This window comes from Monomorium pharaonis, chromosome 1, assembly GCF_013373865.1.
Source record: "Monomorium pharaonis isolate MP-MQ-018 chromosome 1, ASM1337386v2, whole genome shotgun sequence".
NCBI classification, from domain to species: domain Eukaryota; kingdom Metazoa; phylum Arthropoda; class Insecta; order Hymenoptera; family Formicidae; genus Monomorium; species Monomorium pharaonis.
The window spans coordinates 3,663,415-3,689,603 of NC_050467.1; the positions used below are offsets into that span (position 1 = coordinate 3,663,415).

Genomic DNA, 26,189 nt, shown 5'->3' on the forward strand with positions numbered 1-26,189 from the left:
TATCGAGTATTCGTCACTCGAGTACTGGAATAATGACGATTGCTTCACGCGTACGTCCTTTAATTGACTTTATCGCGCGCGAGGATGCAGACCTCTCAGCTGTGATTCATATAAATTATGAAAGGCGGACGCAGCGCCCGCGTAACAAGCAATCTCGGGAGCTAACAAACGCGCGCCCTGTTCATTCATTTAGCGTGACAATATCTGTCTCGCGCGCGCGAGACACGCGTGTCGCGAGTCGAGAATTGTCCGCTGAAGCGTTTAATGTCATCGGGGCACGGCCGCATATTATCATAATTCGTTTCTCCGAATCGTAATATCGAAGCGATATGCAAATGAACCGATCTAACCGATAAAAAAGAATAAATATGTCGCGCCACGTCAACGTTGCGGTCTCACGCGTGTGCACGCACGCGTAATCGCTGACGCATTAACACGGCGATTAACGGATCAAAACGTGAAATCAGTCCTCGGGAGCATTGTACGTTCGAGCCTCTTGTTGTCGGGGAGAAAACGCGCGTGAAATTCGGACCGCGCGCTCCGCAAGGAGCAATCGAGATGCAGGAACGTGGGTGAAAGCGTTACGTCAGGCGAGGGACGATTGTTGAAAAATACGCGGGGATTAATCGAGGACTAAAACCAAACCGCCGTGTAAATCACGATTGTGTGCCGCAGTAGATTTCATAGCGTGCTATTTCACACAGAGGCTGGAACCGACGGAAAGCATCGATCCCGTGAAAACTGACGAGCATTGCGAGGCGTTAAATTGTAATTTCAAGAGACAACGTTTTCTCTTCGTTAGAAGTCAGCTTTTTAAAAATTTGTAGATTACGCGCTGTCACTTTGCCGAACGCCTCGCGACGCTCGGGGGTGGCGATCGTGAACGAGATCTTTTCATTCGCGTTCGACACTCTCAGCATGGCACGATTTGCAGGAACCGATAAACGCAGGAGCATCGTTCACCGTTCCGAGGGATGGACCGAGAGTGATCATTTCTCGTCAGTCGCGCCAAGACAATCGCCGTTTCCTGACCAATCCGCGAATTTCGTGATAAACGCGCGACTTTAAAAAAAAAAAAGAAAGAAAGAAAAAGTGTCGACGCGTCTCTGGGCGCGCGTCATCGTCTTGTTTCTTCCGGAGAAGTGTATCTCGCGTAAAAAAAGAAAAAGAAAATGTGGGACGAGGATGTCCTACGGAATGACTCGCACGGGCAGAGCGTGTTGTGTTAAACATAAGAATATATGTTCTGCCGTGTATGATAAGACGGAAGTATAATTTATTGTGCGTGCACCACACCGCGTGTTTATACGAGCACCATGGTTACCCTGGACACCGAGCAGAAGCCCGAGAGGCAGCACTGCGGCCGACGTATGTGCGCCATTTGCAGACGCATCAAACGAGATAAAGGTAATGAACGACACGATTTTTATCTTAATGCCGCATCATGTCCCGGGCATTTAGCGCGGAGGTTTCGCCCCGCGAGATGACATCTCTCTTTCCTTAGAGGCGCGTCCTCTCGCCGTGGCCTCCTCGCGCTGGTAATTGGGAGCCGCGAGGGCGACCCGCGGGGCGGCGGATGTAAAAGCTGGACATTCGGACGGATATTCCCTCGGCCGCTTTAAGCGCTTTAAAAGCGGCCCTCGTTATCCGTCTGACCTGTTTGTAACCATCGACAACAACCCGACGAACGGACAATTCCCGCTCGTTCCGCCGCGGAATTTTAAGAGCCGTTATTAAGGCGGCTAATTATTTTTTTCCCCTTGCGCAATAATTCATAGCGTGCGTTGCATAAAGGCGAGCAGCGTTGCGGCCAGGGAGAGGGAATGAAACCGCGTGACAGAACGTTTCGCGCAATTTATGTAACGAAGGAGACCCCGAGCGTCGAGGGGACCCCTTTCTCCTCTCCCGATCCCTTCTCTCTTCTCTGTCTGTCTCTCTCCTTCCTCCTCTCTCCTGGTCTTCGGTTATTACTTTCCGCATTGAATCGTGCGTTCACCTGTCACCGCTCGCGGTATAATTGCGCGCGATGAACGCGTTCCGTGAAATACGCTCGGCAAAAATATCGCAGGATCGCCGTACGGTATCCGAGGAATTCACGAGTGTCAACATCCGACGACGTCCTGCTATATATTTTTACGTGGCAGAAAAAGAAAAATCCTCCGCCGTTTTACATCAACGATCCGCGCGCAAAAACGCGCGGCGCTGTTATTATGCAAAGTTGTATAAAGTGTATTAACGATCGGAAGAATTAATTAGGTCCTGTCGGAGCGCGGCGACTGTTATTATCATTATTATTATTATCGCGTTTAATTGCGTGCGTCGCGGTCCTTTTTCTCTCGCTTCGCTCGGTTTCCAAAGGGGAAATCGGGCAAGAGGAGACGACAGGACGCTTACGTCTTACGATTTACAGGCATTTACGCAGTTACGAATGCGTACCCGACGACGCGGATTCGAAACTGGTTCGTCCTCCTCCTCCTCCTCGTCCGCGCCCATCCCCCCTCTCCCACCCCCTCTCCTCTCGCCGTCGCGTTGTTTCATGCAAATCGCTCGTTAGTCGAAACACCTGAAATTCCCACGTGGGACGCATTGTCCCTCTCTTTCTCTCTCCTGGCGCGCACTCCGGGCCCCATGGATTATTCATCCCCGTGGCGTATTCGTGTTAAGGTGACAGACTGACTGACGGACTGACTGGAGGAAGGAAGCGAAGGTACATAGGGGAGGTACCTCTCGCGCCTCGGGGTAATGGCTGTCCCCCGTCTTGTTCGATCTGTCAGTGCGAGGGAATCTCCCGGCGGACAGAACGGCGCGAAACGTTGAAGAGTCGATATATCTTGCAGTTATAATTATTTTCCTCCCGAGAAGTAAACTCTATTTTTAGAAGACGATCGTATTCATTTCACGTCGGCTTTTCTGATGCACATTTTCCGATGCGTGCTTTCTAAAAGTTTACATTGGAAAAGTTATTACGCGACCGAATTTACCCACGCTAATCGTTCGGTCGCAATCGCGATAGAGCAATCGCACACGTCGCCTGGGTGAAGTCATCTGAAACCTTTCCGCGGGCAACACTCGCGCCGAGGAGGGATCCCTCGAAGGCGTGAAAGGGCGCTTGCGAAATTCGTGAGCGCGCGGGCGCGGGCATGAATGGAGGAAACACTCACGGACGGCGCGCGCGGTTTCATTCATCCGCGACGCGCACGCAACCGCGTAATAATCGTAGAGTCAAATGGGCGAGCGGACGCGTTCGATTTCACGAGCAACCTTGCTCTATGCCCGGGCAGTTATGGCAGGCGCGACTAGGCCGGGGAGGTCTCTCGATTATGATAAAGCGCGTGGGCGAGCCCACGCTCGCCCTTCGCTCTCTCGCGTTCATTCATAAAACCAACTCTCACCGCTCTCGCGAGCGAGCGTGTGTGTCTTTCGGTGGCTCTCGCATTACACCTCGTTGCTCGACGAGGCGTGTCGGCTTCCCCGAGTGGTGCCGTTTTTCATCCGGCCTTCGAAAAATCCGTCGAAAAATTGCGAATAGAGATAAAGGCACATCACGTTTTTTTGGGGGGGAGGAGGAATTGTTCCCTTTGACCGCGAAGAAGAATTGGAGAAGCATCGCTCAATCGAATATTCGCAAGATTTTGATGAATATTTTTGTGATCCGATCCAAAGGTCCATCACGTTGACGTGATAAACAGACCGGTAGACCGTGTGCGGGTGTCTGACGGAATTGAATTTTGCTTCTTCCTCGCGGCTTGCTCGATCTCTCTCCGGAGGAGGCGCTTTCTTTGAGAAATGTGTTCCTCGAGATGAGGCGAGCGACCGATCGCGTTAACGTATGGGTTTCCTCGCACATGGGGCCCCCACGGCGTATACGCTTGATTGCAGGTTTCCAAAGCGGTCTCGGAATCGGCGCGCGATTATGCGACCGGTCTATTTCTAGAAACGCGCCGACATATATACTAATTATTTTTTATCATGCCGCTTGTCTTTGGCGAAGCGGCTGAAATAAGAAGCCAGATAATGCGGAGCCGCAGAAGAAGTATCTCGTACGTACGAACTCGCGAGGATATCGCAACCAGGTTCTCTCTACAAAAGACCGAAGAACATAGAAAAAGAGAGACGGAGAGAGAGAGAGAGAGAGAGAGAGAGAGAGAGAGAGAGAGAGAGAGAGAGAGAGAGAGAGAGAGAGAGAGAGAAGTGAGGGAATCGTAAGGGGCTAGGGTACCCGACACTACGATCCGAGTATCGCAATCGGGTTTTCAGCGGAGCGAGAGGAAAGCGAGGGGGATCATCACGGAGATGCAAGAAGGAGGAGGAGGAGGAGGAGGAGTAGGAGGGACGAAGAGAGGAATCGGCGCGAATCGGAGGGAACAAACGTGTGTTCCTGATATCGCGAGCGCGAGTGAAACCCGCAGAGAGGCGGAGAAACAATTGGCATTCTGCACGCACGTCCGATCGAGGGACGAAGGGACGAGGACAGGGTGGCGACGATGACGCGCAGGGAGGGGAAAGAGGGCGAGCGGGGGATGGACGGCACGGTGGCATGCACCTGTGCATTGCCGCCATATACGACGCGAAGTTATGGCGTTTTTCTCCACGTACGGTCGCCGTACGATATGTGCGCTACGTACGTACGTACGTATACGATCGTATCTCAACCGGCGAAACCAACTCCATTTCTGGAACGATTCGCGTCCGTCCGTTCGTCTGGTGCGTTCGTCCATCCGTTCGTTCGTTCGTTCGTTCCTACGTCTACCTGAGTGAGCCTGAGCGAGCGCGATCTCAGACCGCCCCGAGAGATAAATTAATTGTCCGCGAAGAGTGTGCGTAACCGCGCGCTCGCGCTCACGTATGCACGCGGGCACGCTCGGGCGCGGAGAAAAACGCAACGTTAAGACGGAAGGGACGCTCGTGTTTATTAGACACGCTAGACGAGCTCGCTCGACGCCGTTTTTCCACCAGCAGCGGCTTGCTTTCCGCGGAAACGAGGTCTCTTTCTCGCCTCCGCTCTCCTCGCTGAGTAGCTGCCACTTTTTCGTGGGAAATGGCACGAAGGCGAACGCGCTGTTCGATCGTCGTTTTGTATCTACGACACGAGAGTGCTCATTGGAAATTTGTTGTATACGATAAAAACGAGTTTACTGAATTATCTAAAAGTCCCGTTGAGTATACAGAAATAATACTAAACTGTCAAAATAATTATAAAGGTCTAAAATATGTGATGAGCAATATTACAAAAATTTTGACGTCCTAGGAATCAACCTGAGCGCTCTACGTAATTATTTTGATATTCTAACGGAATTATTTATTTCAAATTTGTATCAATTGAATTTTTAGATATTACAGTAAAGCTCCATTCTTTCTGTCTGTGTGCCAATCCTTGCAATCATTGATTGTGAAGGGAAGTAATAAAAATAGATTTTATGTTTTGTCTATCGATATAAATTATGACATTATTAGGTATTTCGATAAATCGAGATTGAATCGATCAAAGGCAGCAATTTTTATCTGGTTATAATTGCTGAAAAATATACGAAAGTACACAAAAGCCAACGTCATATTACTTTGAACATTTATTAGAGAGGTGTTTTCTCGCGTATATTTTTATTGAGTGTCGGAAAACTGGAGGTTACAAATGAATCTGTTTAAAAAAAAAAAGGATACGGTTATCGAAAAGAGACGTGTTTCGCTGCCGTCTTACCAAAATACAAGCCAGCCCGGCGTGCTCGGGCAAAGTGTGTATTCCTGCCTACCTGGCGTGTGCCTCTTCTCTTCGCGGCGTAAAGTCGGAACGTAGTTGTGGGTGTAACCAGTTTCCCGTGGGCTTAGCTGTCAAGCCCACGTGGGCCGCCCACGCGGACCAGATATATTACTACGCCGCGAGAGAAAGAAGACGGCGCACGCGAGCGCGACGGGGCCGCGGAGAAGGGAAGTCGAGGAGGAAAGAGAGAGAGAAAGAGAGAGTGGCAACGGACCCTTCAGGAATGAGAGATGCGGCTTGCGACACAGGAAACAGTTTCACCTGGGGGGGCGTGCGCGAGGCCCGCGCAGCATCCAGCGAACGTGAAACGCTGAACGCGCGCGAACGGACACGTGGGTGGGCCGCGCGCACTCGCGATGCGTGCATATCGCTTTCCTGACGACCCGCGCTTTCCGCGACTTCGACGACGAGAGGTTGATAAACAGGCGATGGCGGCGACTTGGACTCCTGACACGCGACCACGTCTCCGGTACGTCGCTCACTTTACGAAGTTCCACGACGCAATTCGCTTTCGATCAGATTGTTGCGTTTGTTTGCAATTTATCGCAAGTAATATATTCTTAAATACTCCCTCCCCCTTACTTGGGGGGGGACAGGGAGAAATTGATCACAGAAGTTAGACATTTTTTCGCTTATTATGTCCCTTTATTTCTAATATTCGCAGTTTTGCGCATGTAACACCTATTTACAGTTATCCCGCCTTTTAAGGGATAATGACGATTGCGCGTGATTGACTCTCTCTTTCCAATCGGTCGGCATCGCGCGCCTGTTCCTGTAACAATCCTTCGCGAAATCCCGCGGGACAAAAACCGTTACATATGTGCACCGTGAGTGAGTTCGCGATGTGATACAACGTAGCGCTCGCCAGCGATATTTCGTTTCTTGCAATTGCTAATTAATAGTTAATAATAATTGCTGCCTCCGAAGGAAGGAGGAGGCAACTTTCGCCGCGTCTCTCGGTGGCAGGTATTTATCATGTAAAAACGATTGATTTACCATGATAGTCGAAATGCGACGAACGAACGCTTGAAATAATGCCGATGATTGACACTCGTCTTGCTGTCAGTATGGATAATGTCAGTCGACTCGCACGTGGCTATAATTATTGTAACATAGATATCGAATAATTTCTCTCGATGATTTCTGAACTCCTCCTCCTTCAATCGATTTGACAACTTAAGTCTAAATCGATTCGCATACGCAAAAAAAGATATTATTCTCATGCTAAAAAAATATTCAATTTTTAGTTTCCTTATATTATAACTGTTATCTTTGTAAAGAATTTATATATATACTCATTATTTACTTGAAGTAAATAATATTTATTTAAAAGATATTCTGAATCCTAGTTTTTTAATATTTTATTAAGGATATTAAGTTAAAAATTCAATTGTGATTCAAATTTTCTGTGATACAATTTTATACTATTCGAAAAAGTATAGATTCTTCTTCTGAATGTATGATGAGTTTTTTCATTTGTGATAATTGTATTTTAAGATAATTATCAAGAAAATATGTTTTCTTAAAGATTACTTATTAGAAAAAATAGAGTGATCGCTTTTCTTAGCGAGTTTTTTTTTTGTTACAGTTAAAACTGCAAAAGCTAATTTCTATAACATTTAAGCAATAATATTGTTCAGTTCTCGGTTAGGGAAATGGAGAAATTTCCGTAATAAAAAAATACGATTAAAAAATTGTTAATAAATAGCACTTATATATTCATAATACAAGATGAGAACGTGTGTTGAATATATCGGGAGTAATGGCGAAATTTTACAAGCTCGAAATGCGATGCAACGTGCCAGACGTCCATTCGGCACCTCGTGCGTCGTCATCTTCTAAGAAGAGCAAAACTACAGAAAAAAAGAACCACAATATCAACGAAAAGAATAAAAAGATTCAAACGGAAAAAGAGAAATAGACCATAAGATCCGATGCATTCGGTGCTAAAAAACGTTTCAATCTGTAAAATGTGTCGGATATCTAATTTATTTAAAAAGACTTGATACTTTGATTCTAATAAAACAATTTCTAAAGTAAACTCGCATCATTTTCTAGACAAATGCTTTATGCAAAAAAAAAGAAGAAAAAATAATGGTAAAATTATGTTACTTTATCCATTAAGGTAGCGTAATTTCTTTTCCATCAAATACGGCGCACATTTTTGCAACATCCGCTTAGCAAGGAGAGAAAAGGCGAAAGCATCGACGGAGAAATGCGGCCGGTCGTTGCATCGAGGAAACGGCGGAGAGGCCGAAGAAAAAAAAAGGTTTCGTCGGGAAGAGATTGCGAGCGGGAGGAGCGAGAAACGCGAAAGAGGAAAAAGGGATGCGAACTCTTCTTGTCGATTGATATAACGCCCCGATTTGCGTAATATACGCTCCGTCGTAAAGTTTCCGGTGATTTATCCCGGTAAATAAATAGAATTTCGGTGTTGTTAACCCCGTTTTTAGCAGGGACAGCGCGCGCGCGCGCGCGCGCGCGTGCCACACACGCGCGCGCGTCTCTCTCATCCTGGATCCTCCCGATGGGCTCGCGTTGGCCCATCGTCGCCGCGAGCGTGTGTGGTGCAACGTTCTGTGCGTGGGCCGTGGGAGGTGGAGCGCGCGGGAAGAAACGCGCTCGCGCGCGATTAAAAATACTGGTTTCCTCGGTGGTGGAGGAGGAGGGAGGGGGCGGGGACGGGGGGAGGCGAGAAATAGAGAGGGAATCGTGATATTTAAGAATTTCGGGCAGAATTTACGAGCGCCAGACGGAGCTCGACTCCGTGGTGTGTCCCTCTCTCCTACTTTCGGAGCGAGCGACATGGTAAATGGTGCAGACACGGCGAGATGTCGGACGGGACCGATCGTCTCTAGCGGGGTCTGACTCCGAAATTCCTTCCACGCCCATCGCACGCGATGATCGCTCGATCCCGGGGTCCCGCGCGTTAAACGCGGAGCGTACGCGGAGGATAAGCCAGCAAGAGACTCGCGTAACCACCTGAGACCTGAGGGGCCATATTTCAAAGTGAATTAAATCTGTTATGCTTTGGGGGATATTTCTTTTGATATTTCTTTCGAGAATACTTTTGACCAACTAAATAAACGCGCGTTTACACATGCCATGCGGTGCAGAAGCAGAAGTAACAGATTTTACAGGTAATAACTATGTAAAAATTAATATATTTAATATATATATTTAAAAAATTATAATTAAATTATTTTAAGTATCTTAATATCTAATTAAAGTAAAACAGAGCAATTTTTGTTATCAAAATACATGGTACGTAATACGCGACCAAGCAAATTTTGCAATTCTAAACATACATATTGAAAAATAATTCTCGTGCTTCTTACAAAAATTATCTAATATAACATCGTGTCGTGTTTCCAGTCGCAAAACGTATTCGATAAATTCTACGTTTCCTGAAGAAAACGATTTATTTCCATAGCGCAATAGGCGTTCGTTACTGATTACCAGCAAAGATAATGCCGTCTGCTCTAATCGGCGATTTCACGGGGATAATTCGATCGCTAAGTGCGCAGAAAATTCAAGGCGCTACACGCATCGCGCGCGGGGGTCACGTAATGAACACAGGGGAAAAATGTAAATCCACTCGTCATTATCGTCATTCCTCCAAGGGGGGAGGGGGGGGGAGGGGGAGACATTATGAAAGAAACAAGTGCGCACGTCGTCGATTAGAAGGCGTAGCCGGTAGGCGGAGCGTGCCGAAGCCCTGTTAAGCTTACATAGAGCGCTAATATACACGGAGCGGACGCGCGCGAGCTCTATAAGTCACTTTTAACTACGTGCGCGCGCGAGCGAGCGAGCGCGTGCGTTTGTATGCGTATCGCGCGATCGGCGCATTAAACGGCGTCCCTCCCGGCTACCGCGCGCCGCGAAGCGATCCATGGCCGCGCGGCTGGAACAGCTGGAGGTAGATATATAATACGTAGGCCGTTTGCTTCTCCCCCCGTGACGTGAAAACGAAATAAATCGCATCTCGCGCGCTGATTATCCTATTAAGCGAATTAACTAGCGGGGTAATTATAAGCATATTACACGCGTCTCTTCTCCTCCCCCTCCCCTCCTTCTCGTCGCGGTCGAGAAGATACGCGGGTCCGCTCGTAATTTATCAAGGATAGGATAATTTCTCTCACCCCGTATACATAGTTCAATTTGCTCGTCGCGTACGTTTCCACTGAAATGGGTTTTACGTACTAATTAACGGTTAATTAACTGTGTAATAATGTTTATTGTGTGCAGTGGACAAATATAATTGGATACGAGACATTTGCTAATATAATAATACTGCACAACATTACGTATCGTCATACCGCATTGTTTTTCCCTCTCATTACTATTTTTTTTTATATAATTTCCATTTTTTTATATATTAGTTTTATATCTTGAATCAATTAATGTTTCATTGTAATTTTATTTTGCTTCCGAAGAAAATTAATTAAAATTGTTTTTCATTATTATTATTTTATCATAAAATATTGTTATACATTGATTTTCTTGCTTTTTTCGTTACTTGTCATTACTTAATTGAATTTCTAATTCCTTTCGCACAAATTTAGTTCCTGTATGTTTTGCTGTGTAATTTATTTCCGAAAAGCTTTTTAAAATTATTTTTCATTGTTATCATTTATACAGACGCGCGTTTTTAGAAGATTAATCGAATCTAACGCGTTATATTGTCGTTAATGCGGTCTTTTGTAAGTCTATGCGTAAGTCTATATCCGCATGCGAATAGGAAACGCGCGGGAATATCAATTAAATATAAATATGCCGTAATGAGCGGAATATAAAGTACAACGAGCGTCAAACGGACGCCATCGGGCATTCGTCACAACGATATTCACGGTTGTGCCCTCGGAGTTCTTCCCCGCTCTTTGACGTAAGTACACAGGCGTGCATTCCCCGCCCAGCTGTGCTCGTCGGGAAACAATGGCGGGAAACGCGCCACTGAAAAATTCAATCGATCGCCGATAAATTCGCCGGCGAATTTCAATTAGTATTCTAATAGGAAGGCCGACCATCACGCATACCGGTTAGCAAAGATTAAATGAAATTTTTAAAAACGGCTTACGATTCTAATTTCGCGACTCGTACTTTGCGGTAACTTTGAAATGTCAAATCCACACCTTACACGCTTGCGATTATAATTAGGACAAAAATTTGTATTCCTTCTGTTCCATTTGAGCGCGTAAATCAAACTATCCTCGAAGTCACGGTTTTCCCGAAAATTCCTCGTCTCTCAGGCTACGAGAAAATAACGGAAGATCAAAATAGTTCGCGTAGAACGACTACAATATTCCCATCGAGGGCGTTGATAAAGTGTTCGGTTATTTGGGGAATGGAATATTCCATGGCGTTCGGGATGTTTACGCCGCTCATCTCCCGAAAATCACGTAGGCGTGGAGGGAACGGGGAAGGGACGGCGGGGGGGAGGGAGACGACTTCTTTGATTTCTATTTCGAAAAAAAGAGAAAAGAGAAAAGAAAAATTGTCACGTTGTCCGTCCGCGGGAAAGAAGACGCGACGGGGAAGGAAGAGGAAGAGGAGATCGCGTGTGATAAAGCGTGAGACAGAGTGTGTGGAACTAGATTAACTAGAAGATCGAAGACCGGTGGACAGGAGAGATAAGCAAGTTTGCACGGGGAAGAGAGCGCGTCGGGAAGGAACGACGCGAAGAAGAGGAGACGCGACAAGACAACTTCTTCTCTCGCGATCTCCGGGCTCGCAGGCTTTATTTATACCCAAAGCTGCCGTATTATTGGATCACCCCCGCCCGACGTAAGCGTATCTTACGCGAAGGCTTACAACACACAGACCTTTCTATTTCGTGAATGCCCGACTTCTATCCACCCACTCCCGGTATCCCGGGGACGACACGACTGAAGGGGATTCAATCGGGCTCGCGATGGCTCCATTAAAATTCTTACGCGCTCGCGAAAAATAGAAGCCTTTCGGAGCTTCCCCGGCGTTTTAGTTAGAAAACTAAATTTGTTTGTTGAGATCGCTGTCGATAATCATAGAATTGTGGGAGCGTTCAACGTTCATAAACGTTTACACTTGGAACCAATCGAATAATTTCTATTTAACGAAGTCGTCGTCATCCCCTAGCAGAATGCAGTACCTTACGATCGTATATTCCCGACAAACTTGTCAATAATTTACCATGATATACTGCAGAACCTCCCTGATATCGATAAACCTCTTTGGATAATATCGATTCGATAATTAGAAACTCCAATATATCCTGCGGTTGTAAAAATCTCTTAGTGAATGCATACGTCAGAGGCGCGCGTTTTATGCGCCTTCTTGCGACACGGTCGAGGCACGTCGTGGATTATCGATGCTGGAACGCGGACGGTAATTTGTCGAAATCGGCTGAAGAGCAAGACCGTAGAATTGGGGTCAAACCAGTAGGAACGAATTCACGAAGGCGTAATATTTATGGGACTGTCGAAGGAATCCGGTGTCTTCCGGAACTCTTTAACGCTTTAACGTCGCGCTTAGGATTCCGGTCGCGCTGATTTATTTGCCGACTGTTTCATCGTCGTAAAGCAGGCGCGTAAGGAACGCGTTAGCGAGATGATCGTAAAACCGACGACAGCTTTGGGTGGTCTTTAGTTACGTCTCGCAAGTCGGAAATCCGCGGATCGGAATAATAGCAGCACCTCTGAAATATCAGCCATAAGCGCAACTTGTATATACGTTCGATAAAATTAAAGCATTATTTATTTATAATATCTATTCTCCTCTTAAAAAATACGGAAATTAAAGATAAAAATTCGCGATTTCAAAAACTATAAACGGCACTTGTGGCGCGATTTTTAATTCACGTCATAAAAACTTTGCAAAGTTCATAAAAAATTAATAAGTTATTTACATAAGATATTGATTTAAAAATTATTAAGGTTTTAATCTGTAAAATGCTTTTTGGAAAATTCAATTTAACGATTATTTTTTACCCAAGTTACACTTACTTGAAGTGTACCTATTTTTAGAGACAGAATAGGTGATGCTTTAATTTTACTGTGAAACGTATTTTTAGTCTTGAAGAAAGGCATATAAAATGCATACTTTTTATTAGTATTTCTACAAGCTATGATAAATAAAATCACATTGATTGTAATATCGTTTATGTCACGGGTTAACTACATAAATTATTCAATTATTCAATTATTCTTGTTGGCCGATTACTACCCGTTGAATTAACGCGAGTGTTCGTAAGCGCGTTGCATCGCGGAGGGAAAGAGAAGCGAGTATCAAAGTGGCAAAAGCTGTATACCTTCGATGCGTGCAGGAATAATCACCTCTCGCAAAGAATGCACCGGCGCAAATCTGCATTCTACGCGCAATGGCGTGAATGCCTGCGGCGGCGCGGGGTTCCCACATCTCACGGCATCCGGAAACTTTGCAATTAACACGAGAAAACTCGACGCGGCCGATTCGTGGGAGGGCGGGTAATGAATTTGGTTCGAAGTGAACACCACCCCGGGGGAGCATACATCCGCATGCGCAGTGCGTGCGTGTAAACGCTCACGTAAGTAGATCCCTTGATCTCTCGAGTCGATGGGATTTGCGCATAGGGAGGTAATAATAATAAAAACCATAATATCGATACGATATTATCGTCCGGAGAGTTTTATTGCAATCGTAAAAGATGTCCGCCGCAAGATTTATTGTGCTTACTGTCTAAACATTTGCAAATACTGGAATATGATAGATAGCAATTTTAGCAATGCTCCGACATCATTCACTCGCCTACTTGCACGCAAGATCCATATAAATAATGACAGCTGCTTCAACTCGAAAAGAACGGCTTAATTTTTACGAAAAAGAAGATATAACTACTTTCATTAACATCGCGTGCGTACATTCCATACTCTCTAAATAATACTTCCTTTCATATATAAGAAAGAAACCTTAATAAAACTTTTTATTTAAAAACATCTTCGGACCAATTAGTTTTTTTTATTTAGATGACAGACTGGCCGGACCTAAATTTGTTACTTTGAATATTTTTCTTTTCGATGTCTACCCGTAAGCCGCGGAATATGTTTCGGAGATATTTTCTCAAATCTTACCGCCATTAATTTACGGCGTGATGAAACTCGATTTCGCGCGGAACTCGGAGGATGCTCGACCCCATGGGGTTAAGAAATTAGCCATACCGGTGCGGCGCGATGCAGCTCACCGAAGCGAAATAACGACGGTAGTCGGTCCCAGAAATGCGAAGCACGATGGGAATTCGCGTAAGCGCGATCGACCACGAGCCACGAAGTCGTAACCTGCCGTGCCACCGGCTACACAGAGGACCAAGAGGACCACTATGCACGTGCGCTACTGTGCACGTGTGCCGTGCTTGAGAAACGGGGAAAGGGAGAAAACAAGAGAAAGACGGGGAGAGCCATCGCTTAGTTCAGCATATCTCACGATAGCTAGCTGTGGTCGTTAGCATCTATCTTCTCCGCGTCTCTTACTCCCTCCCTGGTGCCTCCAATCTGGATTTGCTGCATTACACTCTGCTCGGATCTGCGGCTTACTTAAATCTACATTACTCATCCTCTAATTATAAAGTTGAAAGTCGAGATTAAAATCACTGCGCACGATGCAACGAACTTTTAAATTGCACTACTTAATTTTGAATAATGATTTGTGGAATTTTTATAAACTTTCTAAAAGATGTAAAAAACTTGAAAATCTTCAAGTCTGTACACACTGCGGGGTCTCAGTCCGCAAGATATTCTGGCAATTCATAAAACGCGGCCAACAATTGCGACATCGCAGAGCAAAGTCGATTGTCCATAAAGAGCAGCGTTGTCGTTACGACATATTGTTGAGTTTACGCCGTAGTATCATTAAAGAGACTAGGTAGAGTGGAGTTGGCAAACTTATTATTTCGCAGTAACCAATCCTGATTTAATTCGAGGGAACGGAATTGCTAATTAGCGCGAATTATTGTTATTATCGATACGCGATAATCGCGATCACGTACGAATTATTATAACCGCAGGTACAAGGTGCAAGCAAACACTATGGAATCTTATCAACGCGCTTTAATCGCGATGGTCTTATCCCTTAACGAGCATTCCTGATCGGTATCCCCCCCCGTTATCGATCCCGGGAATCACGTTCGGAACGTAGCTGTACACGTGATTGCACATTTTGTACGAAGGTAAGCGCATCGGCGTTCGGAGGGCTGGAAACACACTAAAATCACACGGGGATCGCATCTGCACGAAAGCGCGCCGGTTACGAAACGAGAAAATATCGTTTTAATCCCGAGACACATCGAGAGGTGGAACAAAGGAGGCGGAGCGAGTAAAAAAATAAATGCCAAAGTAGAATCCATTAGAAAGAAGACACTATAAGAAACGAACGCTAACTTTACGATGGCCAGCACCTAGCTAGCGAGAGAAGGAAGTACAAAGGATCGAATTCCATGATAATTTTATCTTGCTCGGCACATAGTTGTTTACGTAAGGAATACAAGGTTTAGGTACAATAGATCACTTCAAACGAGCCGGATTTGCACAACGTGTCGCGCGTATGAGTTACTCCATGCCAAAGTACAATGTTGCCCGAAATCTAAGCAAGCATATTTCAATTCCCGAAATAGTAATTTAAATGATTATCCATCAACGTCGGTGTCTAGCCGATAACTTGAGAACCTAAATGTAATTTTCATTTAACATTGATTAATTCTGACAAGATGCGAAAGAGGGAGAGAGAGAGAGAGAGAGGTAGAGAGGGAACTGCCAATTTAAACGTTCGTTGACGAATTAGGGGAACCTGAACTCGAGTTACGAGTTCAGTAGCAGCGCTAAAGTAACAAATCCCACCACGGATGAGCCATTATGCTCAAAGGCAGTGCGCCAGGCATTTCGCCGGCACATTGGCTGCTTTGAATTCAGATTGCACGGCCATGCGGCCTCTGTGTTTTTGTTCTTCCTCTTTCGCAGGCAATTTATGCAATCTGGCCCGGCGTCGTGCGCGTATTTATAACCGCCGGCCCTTTGTGTGTTAATTTGTATTCGGGCATCTCTTGTGCGAAGGAGAAACCGTGAATTTTTGCATTTCTTTTTTTTCGATCGATCCAATACGATTTTTTTCGCATCTTTGCATTTGCATAGATTTATCCCGATTTATGGAAAAGCAGGTATTAATCGAGAAACATTAATGATAATGCGGTTGTGTTGATGAAAAATCTAGTTTAGAATTATTTCAAAAAATAATTCTATAATCTATATATCTATCTATAATCATCGTAAAATAAATATATTATTAAAAAATGTAAATTTAATGTGTAAGATTTTCATTCTTGATTTAATTATAAAATTATATACACACGTACAATATTCTATATGTATTAATAAAGCAATAAGTATAAAATTAAATTACTTTCTCGCTTTAATTAACATCCTGTTATGAGAATTGTCAACGTCATTTCGTCTTTAAAAGGACCAAAGAGGTATGCGTGCGTGATATGCGCAGGAAAAATAACGCGGCGGGAAAAAGATCCGCATGGAGAGTGTTAAGGCGAATGATCGACTTTGATCTCCGCGATTTTTATATAGAAGCATCTCGCGCGTCGCGACTTGAGCTTTCGCGGCTGTCGCGACTCCTCCGCGGAAATCCCGCAGAAATTGGAGCGAGATGCAGCCGAGAGACGGGAGGATTTCACGAGCGAGCGCCCCGCTCAGCGTCGCGTCTCGCTGAGAGGTGCAACGCACTCGTTCGAATAAAAGTTCCACGAAGAGGAGGCCGCTCGCTCGAATTGGCCCCTAATTTCTTCCCCATAACTAAGGAGGCGCACTTTATGACCGGCGGCTCCCTTTTTCTGTTGCAGCGTTGAAGGTGAAGCTCATGCTAAGGCGACCCATCAATCAGCTGGTTGCGCAAGGCATCATGCCACGTAAGTGTTGATCCGCTTGTTTATTACACCGTTTATATACAGTTTTTTTTTCCTCCTCTCTGCGCGGAAAATTGCGCCTGTACGACTCGGGGCTGTTAAAACCCTCTGGCCGATGGTTGCGCTGGTTTGCGATCGACATAACTTTCGTTACAACCGTTATTGAACGTCATTGCCGGCTAGTCTCCGCGGCCTTAAAAACATCCTCGCTAACACGTGGGATCGATTGATACACGCACGAGTTAATTATCGCGCCGCTCTCAAGTCCTACACAAAAAGTATAGGACTGATATCTAGGACACATCTAGATTGTCGTAAATTGCTTCGCAACGATTAAACAAATTGGCAATTAGCGATCGTTTTTGTCAGGTTTGAAGCGAATTAGGTCGTTTTCAAGTCGGTCAATTAATCCGTTAACAATTAAATCGGTCATTCCGAAAGGACACAAATCAACAAGAGAAAAGTTCTTCTCAGAAAATTATTACAATAAATTCTATTTCTTGAAAAATATATTGTTGTAATTATAGTTGTGAATACATTTTAACAGTCGAGGAATTCATTATCTTATTTGCATTTATATTCTTAAGTAAAATACGTAGATAATAAGAAACAATCACAATTTTCTATCGTGTCCTCCGTGGAATAAACGATTCTCCCTGACCGCGGGCTGCTAAAAACGAACTAAACTCCCGCGGCATGCGGCGGCGAGGTAAATGAAGAAGCAAAAGTAAAAACATTCGCGCGGCGTATGGCGCGCCCGTTCCCGAAATCCCCGAAGCGATCAACGGTATAAGAGCGGCAGTCTAGTTGCCCGGTAGATTTACGACGGGTAGCAAATGTTTACCAGAACGAGAGCACGGGCGTCCAGTAATTATTTGGGTCACACCCTAAAATATTGCTCTTGTACGCGTGTGCGCGTTTATAGCGCCCGGTATATATCGTCGGACTGATGAAAATACGCGGTTTGATAGGCCTCGTTCGAATTTACACGCGGGGAACCGCGCGCGCGTGCATTTGCCGCCATACCGCGCGTAGGGTTCATTCATCCGCGACTTTCTGGAGGCTTTAAAGCAAGCCCACCCTCGCTTCCTCCTTTCTCGCGCGGACACACGCCCCGGCACGCCTGAAAATAATAGCCGTTTTCGCGGAAACCGATCGGTTATAAATTCATTACTCTCATTGAAATTGACAGGTTCCTGCGAAACGTTGTTCAATACCCGAAAATTTCTTCCGTCGACGTTCCTTTTTTTTTCAGTACTCGTTGCTCGTATTTTTACTTGGACAACGTTATTTGAGGATATGAAATTAACGTCTTATGTTTCCTCGTATTTTTTGCGATTTGAAAGATATTACTTCATTTACGAGATTAAACTTGTGAATTTAAAAACACGCAGTTTCCTCTTTTCTTTCCGTTTAAACAATATTTTTTTATTTCATTCTTACATTTTCTCATGTTTTTGACTTGTATCTTGCCATTTGATAAAATTTACATTAATTTCAAAAGATGCAATTTTTTTTGTTCTTGAATAATTTTATATTTTCATTTGTCGTCAGTTTTGCAACGATGCGAAATATAGACATTGGAAATGCCAAAACTTATTTACTAGAAAGTTAAAACACATAAGATAAATTTTAAATGCTACAAAATGCTACGAATTGAATGCAATTATGTAATAATACGTTATGGTTACGACGTTATTAAATATCCGCTAAATTTATTGCTTCTTCACAGCGAGCGCCAAGTCGTACATCATTATGTGCATCGCTAGTACCCATCGCGAGTACAACGAGCAAATACAAATATATTTACACGTTTCTACGCGACATATCAATCATCGTAAAGAAATCGCAGTTTCTTATTTTATTCCCCAAATCTTGAGTCTATTCCAACCGCGGAAGGCGACTTTTATTATGACAAATTAACTGTCCCTCGGATAGTTCGTCTAAGATTAGAATAGGCGTCGCAAGGACGTTAGACGCCTTGGAGCCTGCACGTCTCGTCGGGCATCTGATATCTCGATCGCAAAAGGAAACGAAATAACGGTGATTTCGAAGAGGGGAACGGCGGAAACGCGCGACGACGTATTTCGATTACTCGCGGATGCAAAGCAGGAAACAGCGAAGAAGCGTTACGTGCTGCGAAAAAACATGCGAATTATAGATCGGTCCATGAGCGATCCCACAGCATCTCGCGAATCTCGTGCGATTCCTCCTATTCTTTTTTCGTTTGTCCCTCGTACTTTCGCGAAAGTACCGTAAATTCTCCGTAACGAGCAGAAGAGTTAATATCCGAGGGACCGTGTTTGTATCTCTCTCGCGGCCGCAACGACGCGCGCAGGGGAATTACATCCACGATTAATCTCGAAGACGCTAAAAAAACCCGGCGACGAAGGGAAAGAGAGAAAGAGAGAGGGAACCGATGTGGTGGTGCTTCTCGTTCCATGACTAGCTGGATGGAAACTTACGGCACGCGGTTAAAATACCAGGGCGCCGGTGTATTTTCACATTTCCGCTGCCGCGACATCGGCCGACGTGGCCGTAGGTGGTGCATGTCTTTTATTCCGCGTAATGACGACGTCCGCGTCTGCGTGCGGCGCATCCGCGTCCGGAAATAGTGATAGGGACACACTTCGGGGAACATTTATCCACCGATTTAACGGCGTTGAAGAATGCGGGAATCAGAGGACGCGTCACGCTGACACCAAAATGGCGCCTTTGAGGGCCATCGTTTCGGGAATTGATTGCCTGCAGCATGCGTCACGTCGCGTACTAAGAAACTCGATGTTCACTCTTTTTTGTTAAAAGGTCTACCTGATCAAAAGACCGAAAATTGCAATCTAAAATTACGAATAGGAATGCAACGACAGCCTCCCGTTTCGATTTCTTGCGCGGCTACCCGAAGTATCTCTCATCGCGACGTTTCAGCGCGACGTCACGCTGAAAACTGATTACGTTCGAACGAGCGAGTAAAATACGATATGAGACACATAAAACGTTTTTTCCTCACATGCCGCAGCGTTGAAGACACCACCGGCGTTTCACGAGCAACGGAAGCAGCTGGAGCGGGCGAAGACGGGCGATTTGCTGAAGGCGAAGATCCAGCAGAGACCAGGCAGGGACGAGCTGGTGCGGCAGCATATCCTCGAGGATGTAGGTCATGTGGACCCGAGCCTGGCCGAGCGGCAGCGAATGCTGAAGAAAGCCAGGCTAGCCGATCAGCTCAACGATCAGCTCAGTCATCGACCCGGCCCGCTCGAACTCATCCAGAAGAACATCCTTCATACTGAAGAGCCCATCGAGAGGGCGGTCAAAGGTATCTCGCGATAGCCTCTACTAAAATAAAATAGTACATAAACGGACATAATAACGGAAAGAATGCGGTATACCTACGTATAACATCTGCAAGTTTTTATTACATTAAACATAACATATAGAATGTTAACGTGAGTAAAATTTTCATTCAAATGCTAATTCAGGTTTAATACAGCTTTTGTTATTAAACCTTTGATAGTTTAAAATAATATTTAAGATTTTTTACATTAAAACGTTAGCTTAACTATTTTAAAAACTTGCGACCTATAAAACTTCTTAATTATATAAGTGAATTTTTACCCAGAGTAGTATTAATGTCAAGAAAAGCATAATGCGCTAAGGTTAAGTCATTAACGTAATATATTAAACTCAATTTGTACTTTTGAAAGTCTTAAAGCTTTCCCATGTATTCTACGCTGCATGAACGCAATTTTTCATAACTAAATTTCTCCCCCAGAGGGTCACATTCCCTTCAAGGCTACTTGCGAGGGGCAGGTGACGAAGCCCCAGCACCCGGATCACTACATCACTTTCGAGGATGACTCTCAGAGCTCGGAGGGCGCACCATCGCCGCAGTTGGAGTCGCGGTCGTCGGACGTTCTGGAGACCGCGGCGGCCTCCGCAGGCATCGTCACGGTCTCCTTGAGTATACCGACGACCGGCGGTGCCGTTGTGGTCTCGTCGACATCCCCCGTCTTCCAGCAATCGTCTACGGAATCGACGATACAAACGTTCGCCGAACTCTGCAATACTGTTGTAGGGACGCAGCAACAGCAGCAGCAGCAGGGTCAACAACAGCCTCAACAGGGCCAGCAACACACGTCTACGCAAGTAAGTTTGACACAAGAATGACGACGATTATTCTTCTGTTATACATGTCACGGCGTCATGTTCTGTTTTTTGTACTTAGACAAGAAAGAGATTTGGTTGAAGTATTTAAAAATATTAGCTAAATACCAATCTGAAAATAAGATTAGATCAAAATAATTATGTTAAGAACGTTCAAACTGGTTGCATGAACTTTATAATTATTTTGATGGCCCAACAGAATTATTTTCAGATCTGTATCCAGCTAAATTTTTAGATTCATTTCAACAAAAGCGATTCTTTCCGTGTAGAATTAGTAGTTGTTTTTTTTACTTCCCTAAATGTCTAGACGGCCAATGAAAGCATTAATCGGGCGTGACGAAGATTAATTGCGTTTCCCAACAATTCTGATATTTAGAAGACCTCTGGCAATTATGTCAATGGCGATCGATATTGTGTGTCGGTCGCATTGTGGGAGTTTGAAAAACCACCGGACAATATCTCTCCCTCTTTTTAATAGGCGAGCCAAACGACGAATGGCCCGTCGACGACCCTTCTACCATTGGCGCCGGCGCCGAGCCCGATGTCCCTGGGCTCAACGACGTCCAGCCTGAGTCCCTTGTCCAACATCTCGATAGCGTCGCCCCCGGCGCCGCCGCCGGCGGCGATCACCCCGCGGCCGCAGCCGAGCCCGATAGCCGCCGCCGCCACCACGTGCCAAAGGAGCGACGCCCCCGGGAAGGACAAGAACAGAAAGAAGTCGAAAACCAAGAGCCAGCCTAAGACCCGCACGATCAAGTTCCACGAGTATAAAGTAAGTTCGCTTTCAATTTATTGTGTCAACAATTCGGCGACGAAAGAACAACTGTGTCATTCTCTGTGACTTGCACGAAGGAGAGCAGCGCGCGCGAGTGCGTCATACGTCGTTTTTTTTTTTTCTTTTATCGAGTATTGCAGAATGATACTGTTGGCTCTCTCGTCGGGAGGTATCGATTTTATTACGCGGGGCATTATGTCTTCACAGAACGGCCATTGAATCGAGAGATGAAAGTTATTAAAGGGTATTCTTATAGCAACGCAAGATTCTGACATCACTGTCCACCGATTCATCACGCGACTCTTTAAACATAATAGATATTGCGTAATAGACATTTCGATTGTAAATTAACACACTATTTTTATATCTTAATATTTAAAACAATTAGTAATTTACAATTAATGTTAATATTAAATGGTAAACAATATTTAATGGGAATTTAAATTCGTTTATACATCACATTCAATCTCAAATCACTTTCATTTCGTAAAAACCATTGGTCTGAGAATTAACAGATATTACTACTGATATGAGAATTTGTTATGCTTTTCTTTTCCCTTTTCTCTTTCTTACATTATTTTTATTCGTATACAGAAAGAAGGATTTTGTATTTACAATTAGTATTTACAAATTTAGTCAGATACAAATCTGAAAATAATTGTGTTGGATATTTAATTAAAATAATTATGCCCAAAGTATTAGATTATAATCTAATAATAATTTTGATGGAATATAAAATTATTTTTAAATCCCATAAAATTATTTTTAAATCTGTATGATTAAATTTTTAGATCCTTCAACATAACTGTTTCTTTTGTGTTTTTGTTTCTTTCATTAAAATTTTAAAATTATCCTTTGGCAAACTTTAATTAAAAAATTTTACCGGATTAGTCGCTCCGTTTAGTCGCAATAAATTCAATAAGCGGGTGAAATGCGAGGTGCAAAGTAGTTTTCGATCCAAGGTATCGACCAGAGTGTACACAGAGGCGCGGGATAATTATCGTGTACCCGAGACTGCCGGGTGGCACTACAAACTAGTTCCCGTGGGTATACTCCGGTCAGTGTGAGCTAACGGAGGGCCACATTTCGGCGTGGTAACCGGTGGGACAAAAACGAGATGTGCAAAAAGACGAGAACAAGAAGAGACGGCCGTGAAGGAGGAGGAGAACGAGGTAAAAACGAGTACGGAGCACGGACCGTGAATCTGAGCTCCTGTAAGTCGCCACAGAGAGCGGTGAAGAAGCGCAGAGAGCCCCGACTCCAGGGCCCAGAGGAGCCTCGGAAGGAGTGATCGTATCGGGTGATTAACTCTCGCGATCTCTCTCTCTCTCTTTCTCTCTCTCTCTCTCTCTCTCTCTCTCTCTCTCTCTCTCTCTCTCTCTCTTCTCTCTTCTCTCTTCTCTCTCTCTCTCTTGAGAGAGAGAGGGGGGAGGGAAGGCTCGAGACCCCACCTCGTTAGCTTTGAGTAATTCGAGCGCTAATTGCACCTAAGAACGAGGAAGCCAGGGAGTGGGCTGCGCAGGGCCTTCTCCCCCGGGCCCCGATAGACGCCGAGCCGAATCGAGCCGCCGGGCCCCAAACAGTGCGCGGCCCAAAACACTCGAGATATAGCGTGGCCGGTGTGAAAGCGAGCCGGGAATGGGCGTGCAAATGAGGGCGCAGAAAACATCTTGATGTATCATTTATCACTTGGCCTGGCCCGAACCAGAGCTACGTCACTTACCCACCTTGGTCTCCTCTTTACTGATGCACTGAACGCCAGACAGTGATGTCAGGAAATATATTTCAAATCTGTTCATCGGGTCATAAGCAGCGTTACGTAAAGTAGAATGCACAAAGTGCGGTATTTATTTAATCTACGAATCGCGCACGACTGTTGAGTACGAATAATCAAATGCGTTTGCATTTTTAGAGTTTTTACGTAATACACTTTCTTATGGTTCTTACTACAGGGTCCGCCAAATGCTCAGAAATCGTCGTCATCTGGCACTTCCGGTCTCGGAGGTGCGCAGCCCGGTGAGACCAGTTACGAGTTGCTCTTGCAACAGCAGCAGCTGTTTCTCCAATGGCAACTGGAGTGGCAGCACAAGGTAATAGCGCACGCATTATAATGAAGTTTTGTTTTGCACGCGATAGAAATTATAATTCCTTTATGAATACATAATATATTATATATTTATCATATCATAATTTCCGATTGAATTTGCATTTATTATTTTCATTTCTGAAAAAATTCGTTTTGTTTCTCCCAAATGTTTGTTTTTTAAATACTTAGAGATTACATTAAAGGATCTTTTTTTCTTTTTATTCAGTATCCACAGATTATCTTGCCGGCCGCGCAAAAGCCGCTATCATCGCTCACAAGTAGCGGCGCGAGCGATGCTGGTAGCGTGAGCGGAAGTAGCGCGAACGCCGCCAGTCCGGCTCCATCAAATTCCTCGAATAATCCTTCGGAACAACCTCTGTTGAGGCCTTTGGGCAAACTGGAAGAAATGAAAGGTATGCTGAAGTTACACGTACGAAAATTCCACCGCAAGAAACGGAAAATAATTCTACGCGTCACGTTTACAGTGAGCGACCTCAAGGTAGAACTGAAACGACGGAACCTGCCGGTGTCGGGTTCGAAGCCGCAGCTGATCGAACGATTAAAACCCTTTACGGAATCGTCCGGCAGCAACTCAATTTCCAACTCTACTGGTCCACACGTGACGCACATGGGTCATATCCTCATGGACACACCTGGCCCGATGGCGACGGACGACTCCAGTTCTCAGATCAAGAGTCCGCTCTCTATCGTGAAAGACGAACCGAACAGCCCGCGGACAGCTTCACCCCACAATAGCGAGCACGACGACCCGTCGAGTCCGCTAGGTAAAACGTCATCTCGATATCTTTTCGTTAGATTGAGTGCCACTTTAAGTATCTAATGTGCGCGCGAGAAGCAATGAGACTCGCTCGAAACGAGCGAGGTCGTTGATTTGAGAGACAGCACATGTGGGTGTTTTTACGAGCAGTTCTTGTTTCAGGAGATGATATCATCAAGGTGCAGAGGAAACGAATAGAAGAATTACAGCGCGAGCTGTACAAATCGCAGCAACAGCTTCAGCAAATCCGCCAGACACAACCGGCCACGGTGCGCGCTGAGAAGCTGGCGCTTCAGCAACATATACACAATAAGATGCAGCAACAACAACTGGCTTTACATTTGCAGCAACTTCAACATTTACAGCAGCAGCAGCAGCAGCAGCAACAACAACAACAACAACAACAGACGCAACAGCAACAAGCTACGATTCAGCAACTTAACGCGAAGGCGAGTCTCGCGGCCTTCCTGCAAGCGCAACCAAACAACACAACTGCCATTCTCGATTCTGCGACTCTGACAGCGATCAACAATAAGAAAAATCAATCCAAGAACAGCACTACTGTCCAAATACCTACAGCTATCGTTTTGAATCTTGCGAAGCCGACTAAGCTGAATGGTTCGCTACTCGGTGCTCTTGTGGCGCAAGCACAGGTTCAACAACAGCAGCAACAGCAAACAACTGCTACTGAGGATAGTAAACCGCCGCCCCCGCAGTATGATGAAGCTGCTAAATTGCTAAAAGTACGATTATTTTTTATTATAATTTTTCAAAGAGCAAAATTGTATTTTTAGAATGAGTTTTATGAGTTTATAATTCTACATGGAAAAAAATTTTTCAGTTTTTTATACTGAAGTATTTAAAAATTTAGTAGAATACAGATTTATATCCTAAATATTTGTAAAAATTTAGAAGAATACTAAAACTGGTTTGTAGCATCATCATGCTTGAATGTTCTTCATAATTATTTTGACGATCTAACAAAATTATTTTTAGATCTGTATCTTTTTCTAATTTTTAAATACTTACAATAAAATCATTCTTTCTGTGTATAATCAGTATTGTAACGTTATAATTCAATTTCTTCTAACATTTTATGAACAGCCTTGTCACTTGATGCATTCTGTTTTTGTAGGTTAAGATTGAACCGGTTCAGAAGAGTCACATAAAAAGTCAAGTAGTAGATGATGTATTGGAAATTCTCATCAAGAACGGTGAACTACCACCAAGTGCCGCACAAGATCCAGCCACTCCAACGACTCCAAATCGTCAATTACAGCAGAATTTGGTCTTCACCGCGCCGGCAGATAGTCCATCTCAGTCGTTAGTCTTCACAGCTGCCAATCCGATGAGTCCGATTAGTCCGATACCGATGGAAGTGTCTCAGAGTGGTTGTCCAAGTCCGTCAACGCCAGCACCACCGCCACCGCCGCCATTACCATTAACCGCGTTCACTATTCAATTACCTGAGGCACTTCAACAATTGCAACAGCAGGAGGAAATGAATACCTTTAACGCGGATCTCTTGACTTCTGAGGCCGATCTGGATACTGCAATGTTGCTCAGTCCACAATCGGTGCAACAAGCTTCCCCAGACCCTCAACCACCACAAGAAGTGACTTCTTCGGACAATGCAAATTTGGATCTAAAAGTATGTTTCTTTAAAAATGAAACTTATTAAGATTTAAAAAGTTATTTATGTGTGTGTGAGTTTAAAAATGT

General features: G+C 44.7%; 2 protein-coding genes across 2 annotated transcripts in view; both read left to right on the top strand.

Annotated features, from left to right (window-relative positions):
* The window catches only part of LOC118644798, a 160,945-nt gene extending 159,772 nt beyond the window's left edge, over nucleotides 1-1,173 (top strand). The window contains exon 6 of the mRNA XM_036284388.1: nucleotides 935-1,173. Within this exon, the coding sequence (XP_036140281.1) occupies nucleotides 935-1,051 (117 nt within the window). The 3' untranslated portion in view covers nucleotides 1,052-1,173. The remainder of the gene's footprint in view (nucleotides 1-934) is intronic.
* Nucleotides 1,174-1,274: 101 nt separating this feature from the next.
* The window catches only part of LOC105835090 (myocardin-related transcription factor B), a 28,936-nt gene continuing 4,021 nt past the window's right edge, over nucleotides 1,275-26,189 (top strand). The window contains exons 1-10 of the mRNA XM_036288990.1: nucleotides 1,275-1,407; nucleotides 16,605-16,670; nucleotides 19,684-19,980; nucleotides 20,437-20,810; nucleotides 21,307-21,600; nucleotides 23,556-23,693; nucleotides 23,916-24,102; nucleotides 24,175-24,474; nucleotides 24,630-25,210; nucleotides 25,603-26,118. Of these exons, the coding sequence (XP_036144883.1) occupies nucleotides 1,317-1,407; nucleotides 16,605-16,670; nucleotides 19,684-19,980; nucleotides 20,437-20,810; nucleotides 21,307-21,600; nucleotides 23,556-23,693; nucleotides 23,916-24,102; nucleotides 24,175-24,474; nucleotides 24,630-25,210; nucleotides 25,603-26,118 (2,844 nt within the window). The 5' untranslated portion in view covers nucleotides 1,275-1,316. The remainder of the gene's footprint in view (nucleotides 1,408-16,604; nucleotides 16,671-19,683; nucleotides 19,981-20,436; nucleotides 20,811-21,306; nucleotides 21,601-23,555; nucleotides 23,694-23,915; nucleotides 24,103-24,174; nucleotides 24,475-24,629; nucleotides 25,211-25,602; nucleotides 26,119-26,189) is intronic.